This window comes from Haliotis cracherodii, unplaced genomic scaffold (assembly GCF_022045235.1).
Source record: "Haliotis cracherodii isolate W230 unplaced genomic scaffold, xgHalCrac1.p SCAF_4, whole genome shotgun sequence".
Lineage (NCBI taxonomy): Eukaryota > Metazoa > Mollusca > Gastropoda > Lepetellida > Haliotidae > Haliotis > Haliotis cracherodii.
Genome location: NW_027266297.1, coordinates 39,278,390 through 39,302,707, shown reverse-complemented (window position 1 = coordinate 39,302,707; position 24,318 = coordinate 39,278,390). Strand labels below are relative to the sequence as shown.

The 24,318-nt window shown below is 41.3% G+C and overlaps 2 protein-coding genes across 2 annotated transcripts; one reads left to right on the top strand and one right to left on the bottom strand.

The window, feature by feature from the left end:
• Positions 1-813: 813 nt before the first annotated feature.
• LOC139478992 (uncharacterized) lies at positions 814-6,157 on the bottom strand. The gene is made up of 3 exons (XM_071261714.1): positions 6,097-6,157; positions 3,769-3,868; positions 814-3,413 (listed from the first exon to the last, which is right to left on the bottom strand). The coding sequence occupies exons 2-3, from the start codon at positions 3,864-3,866 to the stop codon at positions 2,552-2,554; spliced, it is 960 nt and encodes a 319-aa protein (XP_071117815.1). The 5' UTR covers positions 3,867-3,868; positions 6,097-6,157; the 3' UTR covers positions 814-2,551.
• Positions 6,158-8,040: 1,883 nt separating this feature from the next.
• Positions 8,041-24,159, top strand: LOC139478459 (peptidylprolyl isomerase domain and WD repeat-containing protein 1-like). Its single transcript, XM_071260922.1, has 17 exons — positions 8,041-8,205; positions 8,908-9,010; positions 9,753-9,856; positions 10,229-10,324; positions 10,777-10,864; positions 11,175-11,280; positions 12,267-12,410; positions 12,738-12,812; positions 14,042-14,122; positions 15,078-15,171; positions 16,376-16,429; positions 18,132-18,375; positions 19,077-19,143; positions 19,686-19,768; positions 20,520-20,632; positions 21,477-21,628; positions 22,848-24,159. The coding sequence occupies exons 1-17, from the start codon at positions 8,097-8,099 to the stop codon at positions 22,989-22,991; spliced, it is 1,857 nt and encodes a 618-aa protein (XP_071117023.1). The 5' UTR covers positions 8,041-8,096; the 3' UTR covers positions 22,992-24,159.
• Positions 24,160-24,318: the final 159 nt, after the last annotated feature.

The following is a 24,318-nucleotide window of genomic DNA, read 5'->3' as shown; positions in this document are numbered from 1 at the left end:
AATACATTTCCGTTGAAGGGTGATTCATTTCCGTCGAAATCTCTCAAGGGTGGTTTAGCATAATAGGAATCAATCCTGAATTATCAAAACATGCAGTACGTTACTCCTTAGACCAATTAGTTTTTAAAATCTTTAATCTCATTACAATCAGAAGGGTGAGTGAGTGAGTTGGGTTTAACGCCGCCTTGAACAATATGCCAGTTATATCACGGCGTGCCAGCTTAATGTGGGAGGAAAGCCCGAAGTGTTGCAGGTCTCAGACGTTTACCACTTTACTGAAACCCACGAGCATGGGTATGGTGCTAAAAAAACCTAGAAACATAATACGGGCGAACCGGGATTCGAACCCACAATCATAGGGACGCAACTCTGCACAGCGACCACCTGTGGTCCCCTCTGCGGGAAGATCTAAAGACATTTCCATCGAGTAAAAGAACTGAATGTTAATGAGAATGTACAACTCCGAGGTATTTGTTAAACTTTGGGGCAGCACATTCAGTGTAATCTGGTATTTTTAAGCGACATATAGATGGATATACTGTCTATCATTGACATTTAAAATTTAACCACTATAGTCATAATTACAATACCTTATTGATTAAGAATCCCCGCTTTCACAAGAAAATTAGTTTCAGTTTTGACATATTCTTGGAACGGTGGGGCTATTATTTGTTCCACTCACTCACTCGCTAACGTCATGTACACCAGCCGCGCTTTCCAAAGATACTATAAATATGTAACCATCTCAGAGGTTGTGGATCAGCATTGACACCATTGATTACTGGTAAATATTTAAAACATTATGAACCCAATTCGAAAAGTTTTATTTGAAAAATAATCAATACAATTTCATTACACGTAGCCATTTCTTTATGAAATATTTACAATAGATCGCAGTTCTGTACAGTGCATCCGTTGAACACGAATGAAGAATTGACAAGAAATTAGTTACAGTAAAATACGGTTATAACGAACTCAAAGGGACTACTAATTGTATTTCGTTATAACCGTAGTTCGTTATAAGCATATACAGCATAACTACAGCAAATAGTCGGGACCAAAAAAGTAAGTTCGTTATATCCGTCAGTTCGTTATAAGCGTGTTCGCTATAACCGTAGTTTACTGTATATGTTTAGAATACGTCTCTGGACTGAGATCATGTTCATCCAGATGAATAAACATACAGAAAATCAGAACACAGTTGGTGATGAAAACAAACAGCGTTGAAACAAACAGATCAAATAATATACAAGACATGATAGTTTGGAAACTGTTGCCATGGCAAAAAGGAATTTCTGGTTGGGGTAGAATACCAGGGCCCACTTGCACAAAGTGATCTTAGCGCTAAGACTATCGTAAGCCTATGTTAAAGTATGGGGGTTAAGATCATCTTAGGGGTGGTAACTTTGGCAGAGAGGAAGTTTTGTTTGTGGTGGTGCAATCAGCATTGGAAAAGTGGGACTCTTAGCTGTGATGGTACAATAATTGGGGGAGTGACTTTGTCAACAGAGGAATTTGTATATATGGTGGTGCAATAATCAGTGGCAGTAACTTTGAACAGGGGGAACTTAGTGTTGGCGTGATGCCAAAGGGGACTTCAGGTTTTAGTGGAGATATTATCAGGGGATTACATTTGCTAAAGGGGACTTCGGATTTTAGTGGAGATATTATCAGGGCTTGTAGCGTTGCTAAAGGGGACTTCAGGTTTTAATGGAGATATTATCAGGGCTTGTAGCGTTGTAGCGTTTTAGTGGAGATATTATCAGGGGATTACATTTGCTATAGGGGACTTCGGATTTTAGTGGAGATATTATCAGGGCTTGTAGCGTTGCCAAAGGGGACTTCAGATTTTAATGGAGATAGCATCAGGGCTTGTAGCGTTGTCAAGGGGGGCTTCAGGTTTTAATGGAGATATTATCAGGGGATTACATTTGCCAAGGGGGACTTCAGATTTTAATGGAGATATGATCAGGGCTTGAAACGTTGCCAAATGTGACTTCAGGTTTTAGTGGAGATATTATCAGGGGATTACATTTGCTAAAGGGGACTTCAGATTTCAATGGAGATATTATCAGGGCTTGTAACGTTGCCAAAGGGGACTTCGGGTTTTAGTGGAGATATTATCAGGGGATTACATTTGCCAAAGGGGACTTCGGGTTTTAATGGAGATATTATCAGGGGATTACATTTGCTAAAGAGGACTTCAGGTTTTAATGAAGATATTATCAGGGGATTACATTTGCTAAAGGGGGCTTCAGGTTTAAATTGAGATGTTCTCAGGGGATTACATTTGCTAAAGGGGACTTCAGATTTCAATGGAGATATTATCAGGGCTTGTAACGTTGCCAAAGGGGACCTCAGAATTTCAATGGAGATATTATCAGGGGATTACATTTGCCAAAGGGGACTTCGGGTTTTAGTGGAGTTATTATCAGGGGGATTTCCGTTTGTCAAAGGGACTTCGGGTTATCTTGGCGCAGTCACCAGGGATATACGTAGTAACTTTGACGAAGAATAAGTTTGAGTCAGGGTGATAGTTTGGTTCTTATTGTTAGTCAGATGGGGGCTTCCAGCTTCGTATACGTCCCTTAAAGTTGACGTACGAAGGCCCTGTGCAGGGCGGCGGGCACGTAACTTCACAATTTGCTGGCAATGTGCGACTGACTGACACATTTGAAGACAACTTTATATGCTTCGTTTTAGTATTTTTTCGACCTGGCGCACGTTCGAGATCGAAACGGTCATTTCCATTTGCTTTTTTATCGGATTTGACGTCTATCGCGTCCAATTCTTCATAAACATTTTCTTCTTTGTCCTCATCGATCAGCTCATCACCATATGGCGAGAAGCTTGGACATTCTACAGGCATTGTCGCAGATCTGGTCTTCTTCCAAGGAGTAGGTTCGGGGTGGACAATAACGTCTGTTGTCTCAAATGTCGGCATCAACCTGCTGCTACAGCTGGCTCCATAGGCATATTTCTTGAACGAAACTGGAATGCTGTGTTGTGGATAGTCGTAAAAAGTGTCATCGGATCCTTTCTCGTCGCAGAAAGCCACAAAGGAAGTCGAAAGTGTTTCTTGAGTCGAATCACCACAGGAGTCCATACGGAACTGGGTGGATGGATCCGATCGACATAAAGGATAGGACTCCACATACAGGGGGCAGTCGAGGTTGCAGGGGTCTTGGTTGTCGTCGAAGTCGATGTCGTTGGAGGTGGCGCCACCTGGGTGGCAGGCGGGAGGAGAGGCAGGACACTGCGTCATCTGGTCAGTCGGGGAAGCAAACACGGTGGACAGTGAGGAAGAGAAGGATGTGCTTTTCTCGTTACCTTTAGGGGGGAGCACAATGTTAGGGACGATGCCATCAGTTTCGTCGGATGTCGACGGCCTTTGGAAACTGCCAACATTTTCACTGGAATTAAAATATTAACAATATATTCACGATTCTTTTACATAATTTTAAATAATTTGTTCTTGAATATGTGGCACTTGATTGGCTAACCAAGTAATAAACCTTAAAGAAAAAGGCCACGCCCACTAACGAACCACAGTTTCCTGATAGGCTGACTGTCTTGTGATGTATTACTATGTTAAACCATGTCACTGATTTCGAATTTTCGTGTGTTTATGATTAGGTAGCCAGTCTGTGAAAAGAGTTCTTATTGTTGTTGACGTGTTTATTTACAAGAACTGACTTGAATATATATATTTTTTTTGTGCGGTTTGTGCTAACTTTATGATAATGAAAACCATTTGACCAAACTCACGTGGACTTTCCTTGTTTTCGGCAAGAAAGACACATCGCGCTGACCAGTAGCCCAAGCACGAGGGAAACACCTCCTAGCAGACAATACTCTGCAATCATGACTGAAAAATACCAAGAGTACGTGAGTGAGTTGGGTTTCTTTGAATACAAGGTCGGGTAGCCTGGTGGTTAAAGCGTTCGCTCGTCACGCCGAAGAACCGGGTTCGATTCCAGACATGGGTACAATGTGTGAAGCTCTTTTCTGGTGTCCCCTGCAGTGATATTGCTGGAATATTGCTATATTTACGCCGCGTTTAGCAATGTTCCAGCAATATCACGGCGGGGGACACCAGTAATGGGCTTCACACATTGTACCCATTTGTCAACAAGCCTGACCACCCAATCCGCAATCGTCGCCTATCGCCCAACATACGTCCTTAGGGACCAAGTCTAAAGCCCATGGTTGACACTTACATAAGTGTGCACTGAGTCGCTGAAGATCCTGGGTGGAATAGGTCTTCAGCAACCCATGCTTGCCGTATAAAAGGTGACTATGCTTCTCGTTAGAGGCGACTAACGGGGTCGGGTGGTCAGGCTCGCTGACTTGGTTCATGCATGTCATCGCATCCCAATTGCGTAGATCGATGCTCATGATCTCAATCACAGGATTGTCTGGTCCAGACTCGTTTATTTACAGACCGCCGTCATATAGCTGGAATAATGCTGATTGCGGCGTTAAACAAAAAAACAATTGCGTAGATCGATGCTCATGATGTCAATCACTGGATTGTCTGGTCCAGAGTTGATTATTTACAGACCGCCGTCAAATAGCTGGAACGCTGAGTACCGCGATATACAACAAACAGACGAACAAACCGCGTTATACAACAAACAAACAGACGAACAAACAGCCAAAAGTATGTCGCTGAAAGTGGATTAACTCCAGTACTATCACGACATACGACATAAATGGGCTTCGTCATGATATAGTGTATCCACGTGGGGACTCAAACCCAGGTGATCTGCGTGACTGCTTTCACCGTTACCATTCACCACCGCCCCTAAGAAATCAGACACTTACTGTTTGATTGGCGTTCTAGAGGTTGGCAAATAAGAAAGTTCTCCAAAATCAGACACGTTTTTATTGATGGGTTATAATTAACATGATCGTTTTGAAAATATTTAGTAAGGAAATATAAACAAGTGCATTGTCCCGAGATGAGAACATAATTCATACAGGAAACACGACAATGGGTATAAGTACTAGGTATAAGTGTATACGTTAAGCACACGCGTAAACACTTAGACACTCGCACAAGACACACGTGTTAAACCCTTGACAATACTTCATACCGAGAATAACAACGAAACTAAAGCGTCCGATTATACTATGTTAATTTCAACACAATACTTTTAAAAGGTTATTACAGTAAGGGAACTTATATATTAAATTGAGATAAGATAACTTTTTATCAATTCACGTCGGAAGGAATATTGACGGCGTCCGGGAGATGGGAAACGCAGAAAAAATACAGACAGCCTAACAGCAGTGGAAATGTCAAAATATTGATTAAACAATAAGAATAATAGGCCGGTGAATCTTAAGATGCATTTAACGACGAGGAAAGTTCGTCTTTTGGTAGATAGTGAGTGAGTGAGTTGGGTTTAACGCCGCTTTTAACAGTATTCCAGTTCTATCAAGGCGTGTCAGCTTAATGTGGGAGGAAAGCCCGAAGTGACGCAGGTCTCAGACGTTTACCACTTCGGTGAAACCCACGGGCACGGGTATGGTGCTGACAAACCTAGAAACATAATCGGGGCGAATCAGGATTCGAACCCACAATCATATAGGATTCTGGCGTGCCCAAGGGACGCAACTCTGCACAGCGAATCGCGGCGCCTTAAACGACTGGGCCACCCGTGCCCCCCTTTAGGTAGATAAAACATGGAAGCTGTGCTACTGTCGGCGGTCGAAAGATAAGAAATGATTATAAAACAGTTTCACGAAACGGCTTAGGAAACAAGGAAATATTTACTCACTGAAATCGCAAATTAAGTATCCGTATTTGATTGAGGTATGAGATAAACTTTACTTGAAATACAAGGTGATCTCCAAGGTGATCATATCTGCTCTCCCGTATGAGCATGACATTGTCAGTTTCTCAAGTATATCTGAAAGACCCGGCTCAATGACACGTGTGCCTAACAGTATACAGCTAAAAACACCCCAAAACAATTGGCGAAATCGATGTTCAAAAACGAAACGTACACTCACAATGCAAACAATAACATAAAACAGCTTTCAAATATCGAAACAAACAAAACAAACTAAGAAATATACGCCACTTACCGCATTGCCTTCTTCAACCGGGCTGGGACCACATTACAGTGACGTCAGAACGCCATTTTCTATTTCCTTATGTAGCGGACTCATCCACACTGAAAATAAAACTTGAAAGTATTTAAAATATGTTTCCATTTGTCATTCATCTGCATGTTGGTTGACTTCCTGGTATGGTTTCGCAGTTAAAGATAACTAGGTTAAACGGGTATTAGTAATAATCAGAGACCATATAATATAATATAATATGATATAATATAATAGCGCATCTGCAGCGGTACAGGGAGAATTAACAGCAGGGTGTCGGGGTGTATCAGTTACATGCCAGACCGTAGCGCTGAAGGTTTATGACAAACTGTTGGGGAGGGCCGTCCCTCTATTATATGGTCTCTGTAATAATGTACTCGAGGGGCTGGAGTTACCTTCCATTTATTCATATGTTGTGGAGAAACGGGTGCACCTGGGATTTATAGGGCTTCGGAGTTGTGCCCCTTGGTCGTGTCTTTTAGTCCGTTAGTCACGGGTTTGAATCCAAGATGTGAATTGGTTATCATCAGCAATGTGTCTGTGCCTTATGTCCCTGTTCGTTGTATCGAGGAAAGTGGAAAATGTCTACGGTCTTGACTCGTTCCCCCGTCAGCAAGCTGACAAGGTAAGGATGTCATCTTTGGGATGACTCCATGCTCTGCTACATTGCGATAATGCGCCTGAATAATTGGCGTAACAAGAGTCGATGTACCGAAAAAACACGTGGTCTTCGAGATTTGTTGAGGCGCATATACCTATTTAATATTGTTCCTCCACTGATTCGATCCCCTGACCGCGTAACGCAGTCATTCCGTGCAAAAATTATACTTGTTGTTGCCCTGCCTGGCGCTCGGCATTAAGGGGATAAAATAAGACCAGATCGGCTCAGTATGTCAGTACAGTAAACTACGGTTAAAACGTACACGCTTATAACGAACTGACGGATATAACGAACTTACTTTTTGGTCCCGACTACTTGCTGTAGTCATGCTGTTTATGTACTTATAACGGACTACGGTTATAACGAACTAATATTAGTAGTCCCTTTGTGTTCGTTATAACCGTAGTTTACTGTATGTTAAACTGGGACATGGTATCGTAGTGGACTAGCACTATAAAACCGACATAACTCCGGACGAGTACCAGCAGCCAAGCACACATGGATCGATGCTCATGATATGGATTGTGTGGTCCAGACACGATTATTTACAGACTGCCGTCATATAGCTGAAATATTTCCGATGCGGCGTTAACCAACCAACAAAAAAACAAAACAGATACAATTTGCCAGGATCGTCATCTCTTCCTGTTGGACCTGGGGTACCGCACAGCTCTGTCAGTCAATAGGATTCCTATTTGTTTGTTGTCTTGATGTGAGTTTCATTCCAGTCCAAACGGATTAATGATATATTTGCATAACTGATTTTTTTTCTAATATTTTTTACATGTATGCAGCATTTTATACTTTGTCGACGGATTTAAATTTTATTTCGATATCAAATTAGGCACCACAGAGAGAAAAGGGAGTTTTATATTCACAGTAGTAAGTAAACTTCGTGAGGACAACAGCATGCACTGTTCCATCGCGTAATGAAAATGGAAAACTCAATTTGGAATTATAGTTTAAATTTTCAGGTTGATCATTTCTCCTCCATCACATTTGAATATAGTCCTCCGAGCTAAACCACCACTACTCGCCACAGATGCGAGACTAAAATGGGCCGACTGATAACAAGATTCGATCTCTGGTCGCGTCTAAAAGTAAACTGTAATGAATAAGGACTTGTGCTCTTTATAAAGGGAAATCGCTACATCACAACTGTTACTAACTACGACATAAAATGGCGTTAGACCAAATCTAGCCTCACTCACTCACCCACCGACTCAATAGAAAATGACAACGATTCGTCCAAACTTTGTTTTTAGTGTGGGTCGTAAAGGTATTCGTTGTAAGAGTTACCTCCCTTGACAAACTTAGGAAAATGGCGGCGTCCACAAAACGTGAGATTGATGATGTCGAACAGAACGACGAAGATGATGGCTGGATTGGACCTATGCCTGGAGAGGCAGCAAAGCCAAAGAAACAGAAAGGTTAGAATCTTTGGTTGGTCTTTACAACCAAACACTTGAGTTTGTATCCAGGAAATGTACGATTTGGTGTCATCTTGTTTTGAAATTGAGAGTTAACAAAAACATCATACGTTGGTTCATCACTAATTATTTGTGACAGCGCCCATGGTACCATGGTAAAGTATAAGCTAATTAGATTCACTCATTAGCCTACCTTTGCTTCAAGCTGACAACGTGAGTTCGATGCTGATTGAGCGCTGACTGGAAAGGTGTAACCAGTAAAGAGTAATGCTTCAATCATGTCAATCAAGGAGCTCTTACCAATCATTAGGATTAGGTATCCCTTGCCAATCAAACACCCCGTCAAGATACTTAAGGATAGTTGTGATTTAGGGTATGAGTTAGCTGTTCCACCTCTTTTAGTGATCCCGTCCATGTGGCACTAACTGAAATCTGAGAAACAATCCTGCTAATGTCTTCACTCTTATTTCTGTAGCTTTTGTTCCCCATTTATCAAATTTTGTCAGTATATTACACAATTCCCTTTTGTGTAAAGATTTGGCCTTGTCCAGTAAGAACCAGTAGATTGCTCTCACATGTCTCAGACCCTACATTTTATGTCCCTTGCATGTTAAATAAACAGGTTACAAGTCTAAAGGATCTTGGTGCATCATGTCCGATTTGCCTCATCACAAACTTTATCTTCATTTTGTCTGGTTTCAGTACTTGAGTTTGAGGCTGTGTACATGGAGAACATTCCCAGTGCAGAATACTATGAAAAGAGCTACATGCACCGAGACATCATAACTCATATCGCAGTAACAAGGTTTGTATCATAGAGAATGGCAGAATGTATATTTGGATTGTTTTCTTTGCCCAATGTAATGATGGAGCTTTGGAGGTTTACTTCTAATTCGTGAACATACAAAAGAAGCATTTCTTTATTCTTCTCGTTTCATTACCTCCACCATTTAAGTGATTCCCAGGGGCTAGCATCACCTGTTTACTGCTGTATCAATATCACTATTTTGAAGCCTGTTCTCCTCAAACATATTTCGTAGACAGATAATGTCTTCGTCTCCCACTGTTTACCACAGGGGGGTTGTCTCCTGGTTAACATGGTTAAAGTGTTCGCTCGTCATACCAAAGACCCGAGTTTGATTCTCCACATGAGTACAATATATGAAGCCCATTTTCCATGTCACCTGCCATGATATTACTGGAATCTTGCTAAAAGCGGCGTAAAACCATATCCACTCACTCCCAATTTTTACCAGTCATTTGTATGAAAAGACATTGGGCTAAATGTTAGGGGATAACAACTTCTCTATTTGTACTAAGCATGCTAAGGTGACGATTACATCTTTTCTATGACGATACTAGCTCCTTTATGAAGTATGTGATAAGCTGATTTGATCTTGAAAAGTGTAGGTCTTGTAAATTAATGAATAGCTGTAAAATAGATATAACGGTTGTGTGTAAATAACCTAATAAGTCATAACTGTATGGATCAGTCTGAGTTCTTAAACAGCTAACAACATTGTGTCATTGGGCTTTCTGGGTTGCAGGACTGACTTCATCATTACAGGAAGTTGTGACGGACATGTCAAGTTTTGGAAGAAATCAGAAGAAACGGGCATTGAGTTTGTCAAGCACTTCCGAAGTCACCTAGGTAACCAGTCCTGAGGATCCCCCCATGAGCATGTCAGGGAACTGACAGACACATTCTTTTAATACAAGTGCCCAGACATGACTTCCCAGCAATAATAGTCATTAGGGTTACTATGGTTACAACCAATAATATTCATTAGGGTTACTATGGTTACAACCAATAATAGTCATTTGGGTTACTATGGTTACAACCAATAATAGTCATTAGGGTTACTATGGTTACAACCAATAATAGTCATTTGGGTTACTATGGTTACAATCGGACTGACCACTATGTCCATTTCATCCCATGGCTCATATAGATGCACTAATCTTGAATGAAACATGAAAGCCCATTTCAGCACCACCTTCTGTGACTGGTGTCTCTTAACAGGAAACATCCAGGACATGTCCGTGAGCAGTAATGGAGAACTGTGTTGCACTGTGTCGGATGACAAGACAGCCAAAGTCTTTGACGTCGTTAACTTTGGTGAGTTTCTCCAACGTGTTCAGAACAGTTTGCCTCCAATATCAGATTACACATGTTACATGTACAGCTTACTTTCCTTGTCTCCACATGGGCTGCAGAACTTTTGACATCTGCATTTCTTTTTCTTTTTCTTTTTTGATATCACTGTTTTTCTCAAATACTTCGTCAATTCTGTGATATAACTGTACTATTGCTGTGGCCTATCAAGGTTAATGTGTCATTATAGTGAACAGTTGGTCCCTTCTGTGTCAGGTATCACATGTGCTTCTGAAATGGTCAATGTGAATCATTCTGGTTGGTTTTATAATGAACATGTATTTTTCAAAATAAGAAACCTAAGATATGACCATTCTAGTCCCTCAACAACAGTTTTCGTGCTGTGTTGGGCAAATGTTCACGTTTGCCTTGAAATGTCCAGTGATCAATTATGTTAAGAAATCCTCTTATTCCAGATATGATCAACATGGTAAAGCTGGGCTACGTTCCTCTGTGTAGTGGCTGGGTGTACAAGCCAGGGGATGCCATATCAGCACTAGCCGTGTGAGTAGATACAGGGGATTCAATAGGCGTGTGTTCAGACACAGATAATTTAGTCATAAGATTTGTCCTATTTGAGACAGTGTCATGCATATGCCACCTGTAAGCTTAAACAGGTCAAAAATAACTTTGGTGATCCAGTAAATACACCTTTTTCAGTGTATCCCAGATGCTAGTGACAGTTACACCTTCATTCTGCAGTCCTGGTCAGGGACTGTCATAAGGAAGGAAAATATTCCCTGGAGAGTTTTCTCCCTTTGTCAGTTGCAGCTATTGTAATGGTCCCTGTAAATTAAGTACTAGTCTCTTTCAGGTCTGAGAAAGAAAGCAACACAATCCACATATACGATGGAAGGGGGGAAGGTGTGCCTCTCCACTCTCTGGAAAAACTTCACTTCAAGCCTGTCACCATCATACGGGTAAGTTCAGGGAAGAGACAAAAGGGTCAAGCCTTGGGAATTAGAAACCCGATATAGATGTGCTTTGGTGTTAACTGTGCACTTCTTTATTTATCATCATTTGAAACAGATTGACTCATATCGTGTATGGAGAAAGAAACATGTGACCTGTAACGATACATGTACCTCACTGATTGGTATTTGCATCTTTAATCATCATTATTTAGACTCATTAAGAAATCATAAATAGGACATGTAGGATAAGTTCTTTGCACTCAAGTTAACTGTTGTACATTGTATTGCAGTACAACCCAGTGTTGGAGTAGGACACAAGTTAACTGTTGTACATTGTATTGCAGTACAACCCAGTGTTGGAGTAGGACACAAGGTAACTGTTGTACATTGTATTGCAGTACAACCCAGTGTTGGAGTAGGACACACGTTAACTGTTATACATTGTATTGCAGTACGACCCAGTGTTGGGGTAGGACACAAATTAACTGTTGTACATTGTATTGCAGTACAACCCAGTATTGGAGAAGGACACAAGGTAATTGTTGTACATTGTATTGCAGTACAACTCAGTGTTGGAGTAGGACACAAGTTAACTGTTGAACATTGTATTGCAGTACAACCCAGTGTTTGAGTAGGACACAAGTAGACTGTTGTACATTGTATTGCAGTACAACCCAGTGTTGGAGTAGGACACAAGGTAATTGTTGTACATTGTATTGCAGTACAACTCAGTGTTGGAGTAGGACACAAGTTAACTGTTGTACATTGTATTGCAGTACAACCCTATGTTGGAGTAGGACACAAGTTAACTGTTGTACATTGTATTGCAGTACAACCCTATGTTGGAGTAGGACACAAGTTAACTGTTGTACATTGTATTGCAGTACAACTCAGTGTTGGAGCAGGACACAAGTTAACTGTTGTACATTGTATTGCAGTACAACCCAGTGTTGAAGGTGGACACAAGTTAACTGTTGTACATTGTATTGCAGTACAACCCAGTGTTGGAGGTGGCAGTCTCCGTGGACAGGAGTGGCATGATAGAGTGTTGGGGTGGTGCCAGGCAGGACTACAAGTTCCCTAAAGTGTTGGAGTGGGAGTTTAAAACTGACACAGATCTCTATGACTTCATGATGGTAAGTATTTATCGTATCAGCCAAATAGTAGACCACAGTTGTCTTCAAACATGTGACGGTTAATTCATCAACGAGTCTTAACTTTGAAATGAAGACCAATCACTCTGGAACACTTTGATAAACATCTGAACTATCTTTCAGTAAAATCTTAATTTTTTTTGGGGGGGGGAATTAAGTACTTATTGGAATATCAGCCATAATATGAATATTTACAATGACTTCTGATTAATTTTCAAAGAATGACCCATCACATTATCTGATGATGGTTCTGTAATGTTTCAATTCCAAATTTATTGTAAGCACCTTGATCACCTTGTCCATTCACAGAAGAAAGCTGTTCCAACAAGTATCGCGTTCTCACCCAATGGACAACTCATGGCTACTTTAGCCACAGATCGCAAGGTGAGTTTCACTTCACAGCAAGTGGGGAAATAAGTTGATAGAGTTGTCTCCCTTCATACAATGTAGGTTTAAGTTCATGAAACCGACTCACTGGCCTGAAATTCATTTAGAGATTCCTTTGCTTGTTTGTTTGTTGTTTAACGCCGCACTCAGCAATATTCCATCTTGTTGACGGTGGTCTGTAACAAATCAAGCCTGGACCAGACAATCCAGAGATTGACATCATGAGCATCGTTCTACATAATTGTGATACGATGACATGCATCAACCATATCAACGATTCTGACCACCCGATCCCGTAAGTCGCCCCACACAACAAGCAAGGTCCCCATTTACAGCTAGCATGGCTAGCTGAAGGCCTAATCTAACCTGGATCTTCACGAGTATCACTTAGAGAGACCAAACTGAGCTATTTACAAGAGCAATGGGTCTTGTTGAATATTTGTAATGTCACACAACCGTAAGGCGAGGACATTATAATTTCTTGTTTTACAGACCCATTTGTCACTTTTTAGCATGTTTAGCCATTGCACCCAAATATCTGAAATGAGATATAATCACTGTCTGCATTGCCATTTTCTACAGTGCCTGCTCTCTCCCACATGCTTGAGCACATACTTCACCTGAAGCAAAACCGTAGCTTCCATTCCCCTCCCACCCTCCAAAAAGGTGAATGTGCAATATCATTTTTGTCCAAGATAATATATTAGCAGGCACAATGCAGTAATGAATATAGTCATATATTTATTATGTTTTTTAGAAGTGATTGTTTCATGTATTTTTTTCCCCTCTGCCTTTAGGCTTTTGGGGATAAAATGCATAAAACAAGCCCTGTACATACAGGGAATGTGCGAACTAGCGGCGTATACCTACCCCAGTCTGGGGAAATCACTATGTACCTTGGAAAGAGGCTGACCCAACCATAACAACATAGAGTGGATACACACCGCACATGCCAGAGACATTCTGACTATATGCTACACTAGAAATTGGTCTGCCTTAAGTATGCTTAGCAGTACATGGTGCTTGCTTGTGTTGATTTCAGGGGCGGTCGGGTAGCCTAGTGGTTAAAGCGTTCGCTCTTCACGCCGAAGACCCGGGTTCGATTCCCGACATGGGTACAATGTGTGGAGTCCATTTCTGGTGTCCCCCCGCCGTGATATTGCTGGAATATTGCTGAAAGCGGCGTAAAACCATACTCACTCACTCACTGACTGTGTTGATTTCAGGTGAGGATATTTAAGTTCCTGACTGGGAAGCTGTTCAAGGTGTTGGATGAAAGCTTAAAACAGTTCACAGAACTTCAACAGGTATCTTTTCCTCATCAGTTGCTTTTCTTTTCCTGTATTTCTGTTACATTTCTGTGTATCCATTCGGTTTCTGTATGCTGGATGGCCGAGTAGGATGCAGGGCCAATACATGAACACACAATGCCATTTAGAAAGTGGTCAAATGTAACAGTTATATTTGGAATAACACTTTCAAAGTAAAGTACAGATTCTAGTACTTGGGGGTTGGGTTACTGAGAAAGTGTTATCTCAAATATAATGGCCTTGTGTGTTCATAGCTTTCGGCCATGGGAGCTCTGCCAATTTACACTTGTCAGAGGGGTACACAAAGTATGTGATCTTGACTACTAGTTGTCAGACTTTCATTTTTGTGGAAGCCAAACTGGCTGAGTGGGTTAGATCGCCGACTTTGTGTGCTTGCAATTAGGTGCCTCAAACTGGCAGTGTGGATTTGAATCCAGGAAGGGGCAGGGGTGGCCCAGCCGTCTAAGGCGCTGCGATTTGCTGTGAAGAGTTGCGACCCTTGGGCACGCCTATGATTGTTGGTTCGAATCCCGGTTTGCCCGGATTATGTTTCTAGGTTTGTCAGCACCATACCCGTGCTCATGGGTTTCACCGAAGTGGTAAACATCTGAGACCTTCATCACTTCGGGCTTTCCTCCCACATTAAGCTGACATGCCGTGATATAACTGGAATAATGTTAAAAGTGGCGTTAAACCCAACTCACTCACTCGAATACTGCGCAGAACGCAACCCCAAAAAGTGCTAGAATCTGTACTTTACTAAGAAAGTGTTATCCCCAAAAAAACATTTGTTACAGGGCCTGTACACATTCGGCATCTCCAGACTGCCATGCCAGACCAGCCCTACCTAGACAATTGATGCTAGGATCCTACATGACTGAAATGATTATGAATGACCACTTAGCACAGAAAAATACCACACTGGAGCATCTTGGGACTTTTTTCATTTCAGATGAAACAGCAAATACCAAACATGGAGTTTGGCCGTCGTCTGGCTGTGGAGAGAGATCTGGAGAAGTCTGATTCCTTTTCCCTCGTCAATGTTGGTAAGTTTGTAATTGGAATTATTTCATTATCACATCATTGTGATGAAATCTTTCAGGTTTATCATTTTCTTGAAAATTGTCAATTATGTTCAGGATGTACTGCAATACTTGAGTTGATTATATCAGCCATGTCAAATTTGTACTTATGTTCGAAATTTGCGATCTGCTTAACATGTTTAGAAGTGATCACTATTTGTGTTGGTATTATTACCCTACATTTGTGTTTAATTGTAAAACCTGAAGTACAGTTGCGTCATTCGACCCTGGGAGGATCCACTTGTCCCAGGGGTCAAATTCTCCCTGATAATGTTTTGTGGTTTGTCAGCACCATAGGGGTGGTCGGGTAGCCTAGTGGTTAAAGCATTCTGCCATGCTGAAGACCCGGGTTCGATTCCCGACGTGGGTTCAATGTGTGACGCTGTTTCTGGTGTCCCCCACCATGATATTGCTGGAGTATTGCTAAAAGTGGTGTAAAACAATACTCACTTACTTATCAGCACCATCCCACTATTATTACAGTAATGGTCTGTTCCAATGATCAAACATAATCATTCGGCTACCCTTCGACAATGCAATCATCAGTTGTGCCCATACAATAATCATTTGTGGATAGAAATACTACTTGATGTATATCATTTTAAATGTTCAGGTATTCCATTAATCGTGTTGATCTGTAACAAATTACACATAAACACAATGATCATCAACTGCAGAACGAGGGAGTTTCTCTGTGCAGAGTTGCGTCCGCTGGGCACGCCAAAAACTATGATTGTGGGTTTGAATCCCGGTTCGCCCCTTTTATGTTTCTAGGTTTGTCAGCATCATACCCGTGCTTGTGGGTTTCACCAAAGTGGTAGACGTCTAAAACCGGCATTACTTTGGGCTTTCCTCCCACTTCAAGCTGACACGCCGTGATTGGAATACTGTTAAAAGCGGCGTTAAACCCAACTCACTCATTCACTATAGTCAGTGGTCTAAAGGTTGGAACAAAACAATTATTACCAATGGTGATGAAGTACCGCTGATTCCCAAAGACTTGTAATAGGTCCTTTGTGTATTGTCATCAGTCTGAAGGTCAGTGGCATAAGGTGTCATGAACAGACATGTTCAGATTAGTCCATTGTTCTAACTGTTGTATGTGTGAGATATATACCAGTTGTCTTGTTCTTCTATTGGGGCTGATTGAAACTGTGTTCTATTCCAGTGTTTGATGAGAGTGGCTACTTCATATTGTACAGCACAATGCTGGGAGTCAAAGGTAAGTCTCTTTAGGAAGATAACACCCCATACAGCACCCCACATTCTACTGGGGGCACAGGTGGCCCAGTCTTCCAAGGCGCCGTGATTCGCTGTACAGAGTTGCGTCCCCTGGACATGACAGAAACCTATGATTGTGGGTTCAAATCCCGGTTGTGCCCGCATTAGGTTTCTAGGTTTGTCAGCACCATACCCGTGCTCGTGGGTTTCACCAAAATGGTAAATGTCTGAGACCTGCATCACTTCAGGATTTCCTCCCACATTAAGCAGACACGTCATGATATATCTGGACTAATGTTAAAAGCGGCGTTATACCCAACTCACTCACATTCTACTGCCAAATAAACTTAATGAAAGCAGCAAGCATGGCCGGGCGGTGTTTTGTCTTGTTTTTATTAAAACAGAAATGACAATAAAATGAAATCCCAGGGCTGATATGTGGTTAAATTCCAATGGGACTTTGAAATAAAAGTTTGGAAAAATGAACATGAAGGATGTTACAAAAATGATTTTCCTTGATTTTCATTTCACTAATTAGTATCCTTATATCTGTCTCTCTGTTTAGTTTAGTGGATGATATGTCAAGGGATGTAATGTCCTGGTACACAGCCAGCAGTCCTGGTTGCGATTAGGTGTGAATGTCTAAGGTACCCCAACAGAACAGGGACCGCCTCCGTGGTCTAGTGGTAGAGCGTCCGCCCGGAGAGCGGAAGGTCCGGGGCTCGATCCCCAGCCGCATCATACCAAAAGACATTAAAAGATGGTACTTGTTGTTACCCTGCCTGGCGCTCGGCATTAAGGACTGGTCGGCTCGGAGTCAGTATACTGTGTCTGAGTGGGGTATTCATGTTAAACTGCGGCATGGTATCTCAGTGTGCTAGCACTATAAATCAGCATCAGTCCGGACTAGTACAAGCAGCCACATACACACACACATACATGTGCATGCACGTCGCTATATAAGTGCAATTATCTTGGACGCGACGTTAAACCCCATTTCACCTCACCTCACCAACAGAACAGCAAAGATTGACAGAATACATGTCCTTGTCTGACCCCTGTACATACAAAGTGAGACGTCTACCTTCAGATCATGTCTTTGTTTCTCTGTGTACTAGATTTTCATTTTAAATGGGTAAATATTATACAGTATAATGGCTGTTTTGATATATTTCATATTGAATTGGTGACTTTTCCTTGCAAAAAGTATATGTTGTCATACTCATTTTTTAAACAATGAGTTTAGTGTTTTGAAGTGACCAACAGCATGGGGAAATAATTTCTAGGTCTAGAACTATTGCTCTGTGAGCCTAAATAGTGCTTATGGCCAGGAACTCAACCTAAGTCCATCCTATTTCCTATATTGTGAGGATTTAAAAACTATATCATGTCGCTTCAGGTAAATGAACAGATAACATACTTTGTCATGCGCTATGTCACACAACTTCCACTGACTTGGGGAAAAGCGTGCAGCTTTTTGCTTCGGGTATAAGGGATTTACTCTTCCTCTCAGAAATCCACATACAGCCTGTCTTGCTCATGGCGGGGTATAAGAGATTTATCCCCCCTCCGAGAAATTTATTCCCCTCCAAGTCAAGATCACGTGGACCAATCAGACATTCTGACATGGAGGTATGATAATATCTTGTACACTCCATTATTAACACATATACAACTCATGAAATGATTCATCTGTGTTGCAGTGATTAACCTGCACACAAACCGGTGTACCAGGATCCTGGGAAAACCGGAGAACGCCAGGTTTATCCAGCTGGCACTCTTCCAGGGTTCTGGGAAGAAGAAGAAGGCAGCAGTTGATGCGGACATGGTGGCATCGGACAACCCCATCCTCCAGAATGTCCAGCTGGATCCAACCCTCCTGTGTACAGCATTCAAGAAGAACAGGTTCTATCTCTTCACCAAGAGAGCGCCTGAGGACACAAAGAGGTAATGATCCAGATATTATGCTAGGATTCCAAATTTTGTGCAGGCTAATGAAGAAAAAATCTTCTTCTTTTTTTTTCAAAATTTGGATTTTTTTAGTTCTTATTTTCTTTGACCACCTCCATGGTGTAATGGATAGTGTCTGCCCAGAGAGTGGAAGGGCGGTGGTTCGATCCCAAGACAAAAACCAAAAGACACTCAAAGATTGTACTTGCCTGGCCCTCGGCAATAATGTGATAAAACATAGACTGGTGGTTTTGTTTTTTTGAGTCAGCAAACTGTGTCTGAGTGGTCTATCCATGTCAAACTGTGGCATGGTTTCCCAGTGAGCTAATAAGAACCTGCAAGCAGCTACACACATATGTGAATCACTGTCAAAGTGCATCAATCTTGATCGCAACATAAAACTCTTCTCACCTCACCTCTTATTTTCTTAAATTCAGAGACATTTTAACCTTTTACATCCATATGTCACATTTATGTCTTGTTACGAAAACTCACAGAAACTATCATGTAACACAGTCACTAAGAGAGAGATGGGGAGGGCATTTGCAATTTTCAGTTGAAATAAAATATCAATATTCTCCATGAGAAAGTAAAATGTTAAAGAGCAAGAGTCCACATCCCTGAATTACGTACTGTCAGGTGGCTGTATGATGAAGTAGGTGTAGTGATGTTAATAATAAGTAAACTGTATGTTGCAGTGCTGAGACTGAGCGTGATGTGTTCAACGAGAAGCCATCCAAGGAGGAGGTGGTGGCAGCCACGCAGGTGAGATCACACGGAATCCTTTGTAGCAATCTCACCCAAAATACATTCTACGATGACACGTTTGCGGCATCTAATCCATGTTATACAGTTAATTTGCAGGTGACTCTGTCACCATGAAAGAAATATTTACTTACATTTAAAACAGATAGTCATTGACAATGATTGATGCCTGAATTTGAAACTCAGCCAACTGAATATATGATACACTACCGAACTCCCTTCACACATGATGCCTGTGTTGTCTATTGATTAGAGCATCTGTCTGGGGTGCGGAAGGTCGATGGTTCAATCCACGATCCTGTTGTACAAAAAGACACTAAAAGATGGTACTTGTGTCCCTGCCTGGCGCTTGGCATTTGGGGATAAAACAAGGACTGGTGAGCTCGGTGTCAGTGTACTGTGTCTGAGTGTAGTATTCATGTTAAACTGCAGCATGGTATCTCAGTGGGCTAGCAATAATTTTGAATGCAATGTAAAAAACCCATTTCACAAACAACAGAAGAAAAAGTATCTTTGAGTTTAACTTTCTTTCTACATTCCAGGATCTATCCTATACCCGCGTGTCGGAGAACGTGGTCATCCACACAACCATGGGAGATGTACATTGCAAGCTGTTCTCTAAGGAGTGAGTATTAAGTTGATACAACAATTTGGTCAACTCTCTATTATATAATAGAATAGTCATGCATAAGGCTGGAAAAACCAAGACAACAGATCCTATGGCAATGCTAGAAAGTCTTGGTTAAGGGCTTCCAAGTTGTCTAAGGCACTGTAATTCTCTGTTCAAAGTTGGTCTTCGATTGTCATCCCGCAAATAGTTTAACATAGATTGATAACAGTTGTAGCTCTTCAATTGACAAAACTCCCGAAGTTTAACATAGATTTATGACAGTTGTGGCGCTAAGATTGTCATAATTCCCATAGTTTAACATAGATTTTTGACAGTTGTGGCGCTAAGATTGTCATAATTCCCATAGTTTAGTCATAGCACTACGACTTCTTTGTGAAAGAGGCCCAGATTCATATGATTGTTTGTTTGAAACATGATTTGATTATTTGCACAATGGCCACGCCATTCAAATAGTGTGCATCTGATGCAGTCAAGAGTAGTAGTTGGGTGCATGAGGAGATCGCAGCTTTTTTACTTCTCATTACAAGTATCGATCACAATCACACACTGAGTAAAAAGTATCGATTCTTACCTTAAATGTATTCTTTAATAAATGTTACACCAAACACTATTACTAGTGAAAATGAGTAGTTAAGTCTCGACTGCAGGGGGTGTTGATAGTGTTTGAGAACCAGTAACACATGTCATAAGGGATAAATGACTTGCACTTTTATCAGTTTCTTTACTTTTTTCTTTTCATTTTTAGGTGTCCAAAAACTGTGGAAAATTTCTGTGTTCATGCAAAGAATGGCTACTTCAATGGTCATGTCTTTCACCGAGTCATCAAAGGGTTTATGATTCAAACTGGAGATCCTCAAGGTAGGTAGGAGTGGGTATTGCGTTGCATCACTTAGAAGTGTGAACAAAATCAGTAAGTGTGCATCGGCATCACTGGATTTTCTGGTCCATCACCTGATTGTCTGGCTTGTTTACAGGCCGCGTCACATGGCAGGAGTAATGCAGTGAGGTGTCAGGCAACAAACGCTTACTTTGTGTTGTGTGGGTGGTGGGTGTTACTGCTAACGCTTTTTGCGAACACTTTGTTTCATCACTGATTTTCACTGATCTATTCATATAGTTTTCACCTCTATTTTTGGAGGATAATTGAGACTGGTTATTCTCTGCGTTGACGTTTAATATTTACAGACCAGCATGTCGAAATGATTGGCAATAGTACAAATGCATGTACCAATGGTATGTTGCACCACTGTCTGTGCAACTCTTATAAACTGAAGAGGACTGCCTCCGTGGTCTAGTCGTCCGCCAGGAGAGCGGAAGGTCCGGGGTTCGATCCCCGACCGCATCATACCAAAAGACGTTCAAAGATGGTACTTGTTGTTACCCTGTCTGGCGCTCAGCATTAAGGGGCTAAAACAAGGACTGGTCGGCTCGGAGTCAGTATTCTGTGTCCGAGTGGGGTATTCATGTTAAACTGCAGCATGGTATCTCAGTGAGCTAGCACTATAAATCGGCATCAGTTCGGACTAGTACAAGCAGCCACACACACACACAAACACACACACGTTCATGCACGTCGCTATATAAGTGCAATAATCTTGGACGCGATGTTAAACCCCATTTCACCTCACCTATAAACTGAGACATGATAAGTGAAAAGTCACCAGGAGATGCTGCCTTCTGTACAACTTGTTGTGTATTGCAGGCAACGGTACGGGCGGAGAGTCCATCTGGGGCGGAGAGTTTGAAGATGAGTTCCATCCCAAGCTGCGTCACGACAGACCCTACACATTGAGCATGGCCAACGCTGGACCCAACACCAACGGCTCCCAGTTCTTCGTCACACTTGTTCCAACGGTAATTGAAAGTTAACACAAAAACTAGAGAATCTAAATATCCTATTCATACTGAGTAACTGCCAGGTGCCATTCACAAAGTGATCTTAACGCTTATGACAGTCATAGCACTAAGGTTGTTTTGAACAACGCACCCTGCACAATATTACGGTAAAATGCAAAACGCTTCTAAATTGATACATATTGCAATCTTTTGTCTTTCTTCTGGTAAGTTGGTTAAAAAATAGATAACATATCTGTTACTATTTGTATAGTTTAACCTAAAATCTACACAGAAATTCTTAAACGATGTTTCCTTTCGGAACTGATTGATGAAACTGCGGAAATGTGGAAGTGTTTTTTCTCTTAATTTATTATCTCCCCTGTATCCATACAATATACAAAATGGCGGTGACTGACCATGCCGACTTTGACATTGTATCATTATTAACCTTATCCTATCTCACACTATGCATTCCTCCTTGTTCTTCGATCCTGGTATGGAAACATCTGAGAACAAAGTTTCCAGCTTTTAAAAAACATCTCACCCCAACACACCCCATATATCACTATAGTCTCACTGTAATCATGGGTCACGCACCATTGCATTCCCGTGCGATGGACCCCGAATAGTGTAAAGTAGGATATGTAGTATAAATATATAATTTATTGTATAATTTACAGTATTTACTTTAGCATGTAGAAACTAGGATCTGAAAGAACAATTAGTGTTAATCATAGTCTAGCACTTTATCTCCCAATATATTGCAAAACGTACAAACAACACCTGTATCTCCATATGGTGCAATACATTTGTTTTTACCAAATCACATCCCTAATGTTTGGTTCGATGAGATTAGACCCGTGAAGATCCGGGGTAGAATAGGTCTTCAGCAACCCATGCTTGCCGTAAAAGGCGACTATGCTTGTCGTAAAAGGTGACTAACGGGATCGGGTGGTCAGGCTCGCTGACTTGGTTGATGCATGCCATCGATCCTAATTGCGTGGATCGACGCTCATGATATTAATCACTGGATTGTCTGGTCCAGACTCAATTATTTACAGACCACCGTCATATAGCTGGAATATTGCTGAGTTCGGCGTAAAACAACAAACCAAAGCAAAACCATGAGATTAAGATGATGCAATAAGAATATATTTATGACTCAACTCAATGAGTCAGTTCTAAATTGCATGTAAAATTATTATATTTCATGTTCTTCATCTTTGTCTTCTTTTAGCCATGGCTGGATAACAAGCATACGGTGTTCGGGAGAGTTTTCAAGGGTATCGAGGTGGTTGAGAACCTGGGCAATGTGAAGACCAATCCCAAGACAGACAAACCTTACGATGATGTCCGGATCATCAGCATGACAGTCAAGTGAAATCCGGAGCGGCTCAATCCAACTTTTTTCATATTCCATCTTATCCAATGGGTAGCAGAACATACAAACATTGGTGTCAAGAATGACGGGAGTCATGGTTACAGGGTAAGGACATGGGTGGCACAGTCGTCTAAGGCGCTTAAGTCCGTTCTGCAGAGCTGCGTACAGTGGACATGCCGGAAACCCATGGGTTTGAATCTTTGCCCTTTTAGGTTTGTCTGCACCATCGTCCTGCTCATGGGTTTCACCAAAAGTCCTAGACCTGCATCACTTCAGGCGTTCCTCCCATATGAAGCTGATGCACCATGATGACTGAATACCTTTCTAAGTGACGTTGAAACAAACTCATTCACATGACATTCCGGTAGTGTCATGTCAGACTTATCCTGAACTATACTATCAAGAAATACTAGTGTCAGAAGGTTGAACTATTTAAAGGTCAGACAAGCATGTCATAACGTTATGTTGTTACAGAGACATCTCTTCCACCAATCATCTAATTGTAGCACACCTGTATCATGTGAATTTACTTTGCAACAAGGGCTCATTGAATATCAATTCAACCATAAGAATAATTGTTGAGATATTAATAGATTCTGCTTCTGAACTTATTCAGCTGTTTAGGAGTCAAAACAGTAGTCAAATGTTCAGTTCACGTCTGCTTGTAAAACACGTCCTTGCTGCAAGAAATGACAGTAGGATTTCCTGTGATTATGTTCTCCACGACGGAGGCATGTTCACAGAGCAGGACATTATTCACCCAGTCAAAGGATCACTGTACATACAAATACGTCTTCAGCAACCCATGATTGCCGTTAGAAACAACTGTATGTTTGTCGTAAGAGGTGACTAATGGGATCAGGTGGTCAGGCTTGCTGACTTGGTTGATGCATGTCATCGTATCCCAATTGTGTGGATCAGTGCTCATGATATCAATCACTGGATAGTCTGGTCCAGACTTGATTATTTGCAGACCACCGTCATATAGCTGGAATACTGCTGAGTGAGGCGTTAAACAACAATCAAACCAAAAAACAAAGCATTCAAATTCCATTTTCATCTCCCTGGGAAGTATATAGTCTTATCTCGTGGGATTATGTCCAATATACATCACAGCATCATCGTGTGTGACCACAGATGTGTGTATATTCATTGATGGTTAAGAAGTTAGGAGATTTGTATATGTTTGTAAATAAATATGTAAATATTGTTTGGTGTCTGTACTATTTCATGAGTGTTTGTATGTATCACGGAATCTATGTTGAGGCTGAATGTACATTCCCATTGAAATATAGTTTGAAGAGAACGCAATTTGGTCATTTCTGAA